This window comes from Serinus canaria, chromosome 1A (genome assembly GCF_022539315.1).
Source record: "Serinus canaria isolate serCan28SL12 chromosome 1A, serCan2020, whole genome shotgun sequence".
NCBI classification, from domain to species: domain Eukaryota; kingdom Metazoa; phylum Chordata; class Aves; order Passeriformes; family Fringillidae; genus Serinus; species Serinus canaria.
Window position 1 is genome coordinate 4,175,082 of NC_066314.1, and position 12,071 is coordinate 4,187,152.

General features: G+C 41.0%; 1 protein-coding gene across 1 annotated transcript in view; it reads left to right on the plus strand.

Annotated features, from left to right (window-relative positions):
• Positions 1-12,071, plus strand: part of TAF3 (TATA-box binding protein associated factor 3) — a 113,480-nt gene that overhangs the window by 84,774 nt on the left and 16,635 nt on the right. The window contains exons 3-4 of the mRNA XM_009086906.4: positions 1,690-3,506; positions 8,457-8,539. Coding sequence (XP_009085154.2) covers positions 1,690-3,506; positions 8,457-8,539 — 1,900 coding nt within the window. The remainder of the gene's footprint in view (positions 1-1,689; positions 3,507-8,456; positions 8,540-12,071) is intronic.

The following is a 12,071-nucleotide window of genomic DNA, read 5'->3' on the forward strand; positions in this document are numbered from 1 at the left end:
TGGCAAAAGCCAGACTTGCTAGCTCATTTTACTTAATTTGTGATGCTGGCAAGATTTGTGCTGCAGCCCAGGGCTCTTGACTCAACTCTCCTAAATCAGAGCATTGACACATTACAGTAGAGAAACACCAGCGTAGAAAACCTGAAAATAAACTCCTTGAAAAGAGATATTTCAGAAAGATGCTGTCTTGCTGAATTTTAAATAGTATTTAGTGGAATGTTTCAAGTTTCTTGGTGCTTTTTTAATTAAAGCCACCTGCTCATTAGAAAGTTGGGTTTTGGCCACTGTCTTAATAAATGTTTTTTACTACATATTTCATGTGAGAATCTTGGGGCACTGGATATCTTTCCTCAGAAACCCTGATAGACAAAATGTCTTGAGTTTTTGCAGGTGGGTAAACAGAAACTTGGGGTAAAGTGGAATGAGGTTGTCTGTGCAGGAATGTTAACCAGCAGAGGTGTAATGATGTAATTACTCCAAATACAAATGTGTCAGGTTAATGCCTGTGTAGACATTCTTATTCAGCACTAAGAATCCTTTTTCCTGCTCGGATAATTCCATTTTGAAAATGAGGAAGTGTATCAAAGAGGATAAAGTGCTTGGCTGTGGTTGTGGAGATCAGAGGTTCTCTTTTTAAATCTACTGTGGATTTGTTGGGAGATCTCAAGTGGATTTTCTCCTTTCTCTGCACCATAATGTCACGTGTGGCTCGGAAGATGGTGTTGTATGTAGGGAAAAAAATAATTGTTATTAAACAAAAAAACAGAGCAATCACACAGGTGATATCCACACTGGTTTGGAATAGTTGATGTCTGATGTCTGCACTGTGTAGATTTCAGGTTTATCTTGTTTTCAGAAGCTGGTTTTTGGTCTCACAGCCCAAATGCCCACTTGCTCTGAAGTGTGCTAGGTGAATTCCTCCTTCATTTTGGTTTCACTGCTGCAGGAAGCTGGCATATGCACTCCAGGACTGTCCCACAATGCAAACAGAACAACAGTGAGGGAGATGATGGGAAAATGCATTTCAAAGGCATGTTCCTGATCTGAACCAACGCACACACAGAGTGCTGGGGTGTTCCCATAAAGTCATAACAGATAATGTCCACCTGCAGCAGCTCTTAAGATAGTATCAAAGACAGAACCTGGCAGGTGAATGGGCCTTACTCCTCTGCTTTAACCTTCAAACTGTGCTGCTTCAGGAAGAATAAACTAGGTTTAGGAAGATGTTTTCCTAGTAGTTAATCTGCAGTCAAACTTGTATGAAATATAGGCAAGAAAGACAGTTCTGGTTAATTTTACTTTGACACTGCTTTGACACTGTGTTACAGCAAAAATGCTTCAGCCTCTTTCCCTTCATTTAAAAATGAATGAAGAAATTATTAGGGTGGTTTTGGGTAGAACTGACACTTTGGACCTGCTCTGCAAGCTCTGCCATTGGTGAGCTCTACCCTCTTCTTTGCTCATGGGTTCAGTGTTACACTGCAGTGAGGACATCTGCCAGTTCCAGTGGTGGCTGATGTGACACAGGAAGTGCCACATGTTCCTCCAAGCAGACCAGTAAGAAGCCCTTAGGTGGCCAGTTGTCTCTTCTGGGCTGAACTGCACATGAATATTTGTTGTGGTGCTTGTTTGTTTCTGTAAAACACATTTTAATTATCCTAATGCTTTTCTAAATGTTCTTTGTTGCAGAAGAGGAAGAGGAGCAGGTTCCTACCGATGGAGGTACATCTGCAGAGGCCATGCAGGTCCCACTGGAGGAAGAAGGAGATATGGAAGAGGATGAGGCAATTAATGATGAGAACTACTTGAGCAAGAGACCATTAGAAAGTCCTGATGCTGAGGAATTCCCACCTGTGAAAAGGCCAAAACTGTCTGTTTCCAAAGGGGACCCCTTGGATGGAACTGTGGAACCACGTGAGCCTCTTAGCTCAATAAATACACAAAAAGTACCACCAATGCTTTCTCCAGTTCATGTTCAGGATAGTACAGACTTAGCTCCCCCTTCTCCAGAACCACCAATGTTGGCTCCCATTGCTAAATCCCAAGTGCCGACCCCCAAACCTTTAGAGGCAAAGCCGTTCGTACCCAAAACAAAGTCCAAAACAAGTTCTCCAGGACAAAAGACAAAATCACCGAAAACAACACCCTCACCAGTGGTAGCTGGGAGTCCCATTCGTTCACCAAAACCTGGATCCAAAGAAAAAAAGTCACCGGGTCGCGCCAAGAGCCCAAAAAGTCCCAAAAGTCCAAAGGTTCCTGCTTACGTTCCACAACCACCTGTGAAGGCTGAACCACCGAGTAGACCCCCTCTGGCTGCATTGAGTGAGAAGATAGGAAAGGAAAACATCCAAGTGAAACAGGGACCGACACCACCTGAGCCTGCCCCAAAGCCAAATCTGGACAACCAGGTGAAGAAAGTCCCGGTCATGGACAAGACCATTGATGATTCAATCGATGCTGTGATCGCTCGTGCGTGTGCTGAGCGAGAGCCGGATCCCTTCGAGTTTTCCTCTGGCTCTGAATCAGAAGGGGAAATTTTTACCAGTCCTAAAAGACTTTCTATTTCAGAGTCTACAACTCCTAAACCTTCTGTTCCTGCAAATAATGCAAATAAGGCAGGAGCAACTCCAATACCTGCCTCAGGTGGGACTTCGAGTTCAGACATTTCATGGACAATGGATGACTCAATTGATGAGGTCATTCGGAAGGCAAACATGGGGACACCTTCTAATCCACCTACCAACTTCACTTATTTCTCCTCTCCTTCTGCTTCACCTCCAACTCCAGAGCCTCTTCTCAAAGTCTATGAGGAGAAAACCAAGTTGGCTTCATCGACAGAAGTGAAAAAGAAATTGAAAAAAGAGCTGAAAACTAAAATGAAAAAGAAAGAAAAACAAAAAGAAAAAGATAAAGAGAAGAACAAGGAGAAAAATAAGGAGAAGGAAAAGAACAAGGAGAAAGATAAAGACAAGGAAGGAAACAAGGAAGCAAAGTTTCAGTGGAAGGAACTACTCAAAGAGGAGGATCCTGATCCGTATAAATTCAAACTAAAGGACTTTGAGGATGCTGACACAAAAGTAAAGTTGAAAGATGGCAATACCAAAAAAGAGAGAGAAAAACATAAAGATAAAAAGAAAGAGAAAGAGAAAGGCAAAAAGGACAAGGATAAAAAAGACAAAGAGAAACTCAAAGATAAGAGTAAGGAAGATAAGATAAAGGTGCCATCAGCACCTCTTGTGTTACCTCCCAAAGAAATGTCTATGCCCTTGTTCAGCACACCATCTGCCATGAGGCTTCCCAGCATGTTACCTTCCTTGTCTCCCATGCTACCTGAAAAGCTATTTGAGGACAAAGAGAAACCTAAAGAGAAGAAGAAGGACAAAAAAGAGAAGAAGAAAAAGAAAGAAAGGGAGAAGGACAAAGAAAAGGAAAAGAAGGAGAAGGAAAAGGAGAGGAAAGAAAGAGAAAAGAAAGAGAAAGAAAAGGAGAAACACAAACATGAAAAGGTAAGCTGGTTGGATGAGTTGAGATGTTACACTTGCTTGAGGAATCCACATGGATTCCTGTGTTTTTTCCAATGCTGAGCATTGTCTAAGAGCTTTGAGGAGAAGTGTGGTTACAGGTTTGGTGTTTCTTAATAATAACAGCTCCAAGGAAGGTGTCCACCAAGCGCTTCAGAGATTGTCCCAAAACTTTGGAAAAGAAAACTGGAATTCTAGTTCTGTGAATCTGAAATGTGAGATTGTCCTGGCTTTTCTCAACCTTCTTTTCACTTGGAAAAGCTGAGGCTCAGATGCAACAACAACACACAGATGAGAGATGCAGTGTAGTGCTGTAGAAAGTTTGTTGTTCTGTAGGTTTCCTCTAAAAGGGCTGCAGCCCTATACCTTTCATATAAACTTTAAATTTTGTTTCTAAAAATCTGCTGTTTCAAAGTATGTAGAAGCCTGGAAAATTCCCAGGTGGACAGAAATGAGAAGCAGACTGCCCTCAGATAAATGTTATCTCACATGCTCAAAAGAGTTGCTGAGTCTTCTCTTTGCAAATCTGCCCCCTTGTTCCTCCAATTTGTTTGAAGTAAGAAAATTATTTTCAAATTATGCTCTAAGTGTTCAAATGTCACCTTTCTTTGGAGTCTTATGCTTGAGAGACAGAAGGGGAGAGCTAATTTTCAAGGGGTTTGAGCTCCTTCCATTCCTGGAACTCTTACTGATTTACATCAGCCAAAGATAATTTCTTCTTTCCAATATCACCTAATCTTGAGAATATATTTAATATTTAAGAAATGAAACCAGCATATTTGCATGTTATCAGATTTCAAATCCCATTAGAAGCAGCTCCCCTAATTCAGGATTTGCTCTAATTTTTTTGTCACTTCACCTTATGATACGCATTAAATTCTTAATATTGAAAAGAAAGAAGAAAAGAAAGAAGATTGTCTTCCTTGTGATAACCTTGGATACAAGAGCTCCTAAATCTCTATCCTTAGCCTTAGGAAGCACTGTGTGAGTTCCAGTTTTACCAAGATGCTCTTTACATCCTGCTTTGAGTGTAATACTTGGTTTGTACAAGCTCAGGTTTGGGACATTCCTCACTCTCCTTTTGTTGCCACTCTTATGTACCTGCTGGACTTGAAACAAAGTGCTGATTTCAAAACTTTATCTGTTTTTTAAGTTTACAAATGAGTTTTCCATGCAGAATCTGGGTGATGTGGAGAACTAAGGTTTGTCTGCTGTGGATGAATTTGTGATCCACAGGGTGGTGGCCCAGTTGTCCATGATAATTTCATGTCTGGTTTTAGACTGCAGCAATACTTTCACACATTCCCCATTTTATCTGTCTGCCCCTTGTGCCTGGGCAGCTTTGGCAGTATTTAATTGAGAATTTCTGCTGAGATTTCTTTTTTAAGTTAAATATGGGTGTATGTAAAATAGAGGCAACGAGTTTCTTGTTTTCCACATTTTCAGTTTTGCATTTCTTCTGCAGTTGTCTGTGTCAAGTTTTCTTTTAGAGTGATAAACAGACACATAAACAAATACAAACTGGTAAAGCTTCAGTATAGACTCACCATATATATATATTAGGAAAAGGAGTTCAACACTAATAAAAACTTGGACAAATTAAATTGACAGAGCTGCCCATTACCTTGGCAAAAAGTCCCTGTCAAAAGATAAACTTTAAAGCTAGAATGCATGAAAGAGTCCCCAGATAGAATTAAAATTTGAACTGATTCTTGAGAGATAAGCTTTTTTTAAATCCACCTCTTTGCTGCAAGTCAGGATTTTAAAAATAAATTTCCCCTTTAAATCTCTTGAGCGATTTTCATTTTTTGCAAGGCCGCACTGCTGGTGTCCTGGAAAAATGGAGAGTTAGAGCTTTATCAGTTGGTGCCCTGAGGTATGTGGCAAAGAAGCTAAATCCTTGAAGATTAGCAAAAAAAATGCAGCACATGGCAATAAGGGGCTTATATGACTACTAGTATTAGTTCAGGTGAAAGAAGTATTGCTTATACATAAAACTGGACAAATCCACTGACAATGTATTTTTAGTTAGCTACAAAGGAGTCTTATATTGCTGGACTTTACCTCTTTGGTGATTTGGGAAGCTTAGTAATCCACTGTAAATGCTCTTCTGCTGGCCCCAATTCCCAGTATTACTCCAGAATGCTGCTCTTTCCTTTTAACCCCTAAAAGTACATGTTTCCTTAATTTAGCTTTAAGATCACACAATGACTTATTTAGGCAGCAGTTGTGCTGCAAGGGCAAATGATCAAGTTACAGCTTGGACATTTAATCTGCCACAGTGCATCCACCTCAGAGGTGTAAGCACAACCTGGGAGATGAGTTTGTGGGCTCGCTGCAGTTTCAGCTCCTGATGGCCAGGAGGAAATATCAGAGTCCCATGTCTAATATTGCTGTAGTTAAACAAAAACTGACTCAGCTGTAATGTTCCCATTTCTGAGCCTTGTTGTAGTTATTACCTTTGTGCACATCCCATCCTCTTGGGTGATTGAAGCTTTTTATCAAGTTTTTCGTGGAATTTTTCCCCAGGCTGCTGAAAGGTACAGAGCAGCAAACAGAACACTGCATAAATGGCAGAAAACAGAAGCTGTAGGCTTCATGCTGGGAGTGTTTGGTGATGGCACCAAGGAGGAGAAGCTTTGTCTCAGGGCTTGCCTGCAGCTCCATGCCCTGCAGTGGTGTTGGGTGCTGCCCATAGAGCCAGAAAAGGAGATCTGGGGCACTGCCTTGTGAGCTCCAGCAGATGAAAAGCAAACACTTGGAGCAGTTACACCCCATTTGTACTCCAGAGATTACCAGGCATGCTGTAGGAGTGACTGAGCAGCTCAGGGAGCAGCTGCTGACCCAGTTTCAGCTAACCTTAATAAGCTGAGCTGGAAACTAAAGTAGTTGAGGAGCTGCTTCAAGAGAAATGGAGCCATCCTTGCATCAGGGCAGGGCTTGCCAGAGCTGCTCCAAAGTAAGCTGCCCTTGCTCCTCTGTCAAAATCCTGTCATCAGTGTAGAGGGAGGACCAAGCTCTGCAGGATGTAACTGTGAATGCTCCTTAGTTTTCTCCCTGGTCTAATGATGTAAACCCTACACACAAACCCATGTTGTAGAAAGATGCTTCCTGTCCTCTTGTATCAAAGGAAAATATTTAGCATTCTGGTGGAGCCCTGTTCTCCTCTCCTAGCAGACTGTGATGTTGGTATCTGAGCATAAAGAAGTGGTTTATGTGCTTTTCTTCTGCCCCATGAGCACACACCACCATTGTTTAGAATGGACCAAGGACCTCTATAAATGATGTGGGCATCTCTGTGTGCTGTGTGCTGGAAGCTGCAGCAGCAGTGCCTGTCCTGAGATGTTTTGTATTCCAAACAGGCACTAAAGAAGGAGGAGAAACCTGCAGGAAAAGGGGCAAGATAGGCTGTGCAAAGCCATAGTCCTGAGCCTGCAGTAGCCAGGGTTCAGTTTCAGTCTCTAAGCAGTGGGTGATGTTGCAGGTTAAGATGCTGGGAAAACAGAGAAAAGACTCACCTGTCACCTATGGAAGACGGCAGTGAAATTGTTGCAGGCATTTGAAGCTTCAGAGGAAAAAAGCTCTTGCAACACTCCAGGGGAATGATGTAACAAAAAATGGTTCTACATAAACAAAGAGTGCAGAGAGGCCTGTGAAATCAGCTAATCCATATCCATGGAGAGCTGTACTGCAAAGCACAGTTCTCTGTGTCAGAGCAGGAACACCACTCAGGCTGCTCTCTTTCTCTCTCTGGCCTAGACATCTCCTGGAGAGCAGCTCCAGTTCTTTTGCCAAAATGTGTGGCATGAGATTTTGTTCTTACCTTTTTCAAAATAAGTCCCACTTGAGCCCTCCCACTCTGGCCTGCTCTCTCCTATACTGCATTCTGTGCTTTACTTTGATTGTTTGCCCTCCCTTTTTCCCTGAAGGCTTTATGAAACTGGAAATTTGTTCAGGTTTCCATTTAGTTGTATGCATATTAATTTTGTCTAAGTTCCTGGAGCAGATTCAGCCAAATGGTTGTTTTATTAAATATGGTGACACACATGCTCAAAATGAGATCAGTCTCCATCTCTGTTTTTATATGTATATCTCTCTATATGTAATGTATATACACTTGTCATATATGGACATAAGTTGAGTAATGAATGCCTGGGGAATCATTACAGTGTCAGCTGTAGCATCTGTGGTCATACTGGACAGGTTTTGCAAACCAGCCGCTCAATGGGAGTTGGTAATTTTGGCATATACTGGTTCCATAAGTTCAAGGACATATTCAAATGGTCTAAACTCCACCAGATACCAAGATTGGAATCCCAGGCCTCTTGAAAAATAGTCATTAAAAACCTCAGCCTAATTGCAGTAAAATGCAGTGGCTGTTATGCCTGGTGTGGATAAGAACTTTCATAAAGTATTCAGTGTTGGTGAATTCAGCTTGGAGTTTATTTGCTTCCTTTGTCTCTCCTTTTGATTCAAGAGAGTCATGGTACATTTATGTCATGAACCTGAGAAATAATTGAATTTAAATCTCATAAAAACGTGCAAACACCAATGGGTGCCTGACAAGTTTGAGTACTAAGATCAAAGCATTTCATGTCATTGTTTAGAAACAAACTGGAAAGTTTGATGTCTCTAGAAAAGTACTTAATCGGGAAGAATTGCTAACAAGTTGTATCAGGAGGTACAAATGCAGCAAAATTTCAAGTTGATTTTTTTAGCTTTGAGTTTGCATTTGTGAATTTCTACAGCTGGGACTTCCTGCAGAGACCCATCCATGCCATGGGACAAAGTGTGAGAGAGCAGTGATTAGTCTGTCACAGTTTTGTTTCATTAAGTTGATATACACTGGTTAACTCCATCAGTGCTTTCATGTAATTAATATATTTTGGGAGTCTGCTTGCAGTCTTTGATTGATGATTGTGTTCCCCTGTACAGATAAAGGTGGAACCAGTTGTTCCAGCTCCATCACCGGTTATTCCTCGGCTGACTTTAAGAGTGGGCGCAGGCCAAGACAAGATGTAAGTACAAATAAATCCATCTGTGAAATGTGTGCTCACCACAGTCTATCCTCTGGGAGCTCTGCTTTTCAATGGGAAAAGCTTAAAAATTAGTGGCAAATTAAATTTATACAGCAGAGTGAGACCCATCACCTTCCATCCATCCTACTGTGTGTCCCATTCCATGTCTTTCTAGGGCATGGATTGCAGCACTCCATCTGGGCTGGCATGATGCCTCCAGTGACATTTAGTGAGGTTTCTCTAATGGATGCTTATCCAGAGTGTAACCTACAGCTAAGTTTCACAACCCTCCCCAGCTAACAGTTGTTTTATGCTTTAAAACATAACAGTTGGATTCCTTTATACACATCTGTTTTATTATAACTGTTGATGATTATTCATGAGTGTGCCTAACGCACTTCAAGTGCTGCTTCATTAGCTCCCTAATTATTGGGTGCTGTTGTACAAATAATAGTTACTTTGTACTGGATGAGCATAAATAGGGTGATCCCTATCCTGAGATCATCCAGCATAAACAGGAGGCTGGAGAGGCTGGGGAAACCATGCCTCACCAGGCTTCTTAGGCTGCTCCTGTGTTGCATGTGAAGGGTTTCTTTTGATCAGGTTTTTCGTGTTGATTTCATGGCACAAAGCACACTTTCATGTCCAATGGTAAACATGAACACACACAGATCTTTCATTTCCATTCCTCACATTAAATACTGCTAATGCAGTTGTTTCTCTTATAAAGCCATTGTGAACCAAACCCTCTAATCACTCATTTTTCTGCTCTAGAAGTTAAATGGCATTTTAATGATAATTTTCTTTTTCTCTGCTGTCCTACTTCTTCTCAGTAGGTAACCATGGCTTTTATTGGTTTGAAGCTGCTAAGGGACTTCAGTCATTCCTTGGTTTCCAAGGGACACCCACACCCCAGTTATTAACCATTTTTGCTTTCTTCCTTTCACAGTATTTGAGTGTGATCTAAAATTTCTGTGCCTCAGGTTGCTGTACAAAGTTCCAGCTCTCTCAGAATACTTGTCTGTCCTGCTGAGCATGATTTGAATGTGCATGGCTGGACATGCTGTCCCTTGAAAGCCCACAAATCCATTTCCCTCCTGGAGGAGACATGGATACTTTTAAACTCTGCTTTTCCAAGGACTGTTGAGTGTTTATATGGGGGAAATTAACTCATATTTTCAAGGCAGAACTTCTGAATTAAAGTTCTGAAGCCATATTTTAGCACCAGTTATCTTCCAACCTTATCTCTCTGCAGTGTTTCTCATACCCACACACATTTTTAGAGGGCACTTCAGGCTCCATCTGTGTGCTACAAATCATGTGGGTGCATCATTGTCATCCCTGCCAGCCCTTAGATCTGAGATACTGACATCTCATTTCATGGGCTTTTGGGAAACTCACTTTATTTCCAGATTCCTTTTTACATCTTTAGTGGTACCTTAGCCCCCATCTGAGGATCTCAGAACAGGCAGAAAGAAATGCTTTTTAATGTGTTAGAGTAAGGGAAAGTTAAACTTATGTTTCATCTGTGTTGGTAATGAGGTTCTAAATATCTGGCAATTATAATATAAAAATGTTGTGTTTCACTTACCTGTCTCTGGAGTTAACTGGCATGGGATTGTTTAAGGATACCATGAATCTCCATGGAAAGGTGCAAGGAAAATCTTTAGGGATTCCTAGAATTTGATATGAGTAGAAACTAGATGGAGAAATTGGTTATTTCAATTTCTCTGTTAGAGGGAAGAGCTGTTTGGAGGCTTTTGGAAGTACTCAACTACCTGTTCAGTTGGAAGTTAATTTGCTTGGGGGAATGTCATATAGAACTTCTTTAACAGAAGCACTTACAGATCTTCATGGGGCACAGGGCTTTCAGGAGTCTGAAGCTAAAGTGTCAGATTGATGGTGCATGGAATGGAGATTCACATCACACCATAAACTCAGCACAGCCCCAGCACAAGGTAGCTGAGTAACACAGCAAAATGCCTTTGCAGTGCAGTGAGCAGTGAGGCTCTTCAGCCTGGAGAGGTGAAGGCTGTGGAGAGACCTTAGAGCCCCTTCCAGTGCCTAAGAGGCTCCAAAAAAGCTCCAGAAGGACTTTAACAAAGACATGGAGTGCCAGGATAGGGGAGAATGGCTTCAAACTGACAGAGGGCAGGGTTAGATGGGATTTGAGGAAGAAATTTTTCCCTGTGAGGGTGGTGAGGCCCTGGCACGGGGTGCCCAGAGGAGCTGTGGCTACCCCTGGATCCCTGGAAGTGTCCAAGACCAGGTTGGATGGGGCTTGGAGCAACCTGGGGTAGTGGAAGGTGTCCCTGCCCATGGCAGGGGGTTAGAGCTGGATGATCTTTAAGGTCCCTTCCAGCCCAAATGATTCTATGATTTTGTAATTTTACTTCTGGACTCCTCTGCTTGGACCAGTGTACAAAGCAGTGATGGGAGCAGCAGGAAAGTCTTTTCTCTTGTGTTTGTGAATAAAAGTACATATTTCCCCCAGATTCAAAGTAATACCTGCATTCAGGCTTGTCTGGAGTGCAAATGTTCTTACAACATGCATCAGCTCAGAAGAAGTGGCTATTAGCAACATTGGGTTAATAGACATGAAAATGCATTATTGCTGAAGGATGGACAAACCAATATTGGAAAAACTGTCCCACTTAAGAGTTTTTTTGCAAGTGTTTTAACTGCACAGTAAAACAAGAAGAAAGTAGATTATTATCAAAGCATTTCCATCTTAGTTGTAAACAATTACAGCAATACTTGCATGGATGCCACATTAGAAGAAATTTACTGGATTCCATTCTAATGCAATTAGAGCTAATTTTGTTCTTTAAATGAATAAAAGGTCAGCTAGTAAATCTAGTTTATCTCAAGTCCAGGCTTCAATAAATTGTTTTATTTAATTTGTTGTAAAAGATCTTATCCCTAATGGGCCTTGCTCTTATTGGTTTGCTTGGGTTCTAAAATATTTATGACCCCTTTTTTAGATATGATTTGAATGATATGTTGGAAGGGTTTTTCACTTTTTTTTTTCCATTCCAGTGTTATCAAGGTAGATTGCTAACTGAGTTAGTATAGGAAGGAACTAGTGATGCTATCTTTTTTCAAAACAAAACAACCAAAACAAAAAACACAGACTTTTAAATTTTAAATGAACTGCAAATGATGAGTAGGGTTTAATACTTTAATTCAATTATGTCATGGCTTCTTTTTGTCTTGTTATTTTTCCTAAGCACTATCATTTTTCATACACATAAGTTTTTTTAAATTATATCTATTGATAAGGTGTTGACATTCCAGATACTACTACAGCTGACATAAACTTCAGCAAAAGTACATGCTGTAATGTTTGATACTTCTGATAAATTTATGCTACATTTAAATACAGCTTTTAAGAAAAAACACATGGCTGCTGACACTGATGCCAGACCACAAAGCGCAGTTCTACTCACTGGGTGCTGTTTCAGTGTTTCTGTGCCCTGGAAGCAGGATATATGTTTTTTGTGAAATCAGGTCTCCAAATTTACCTTAAAAT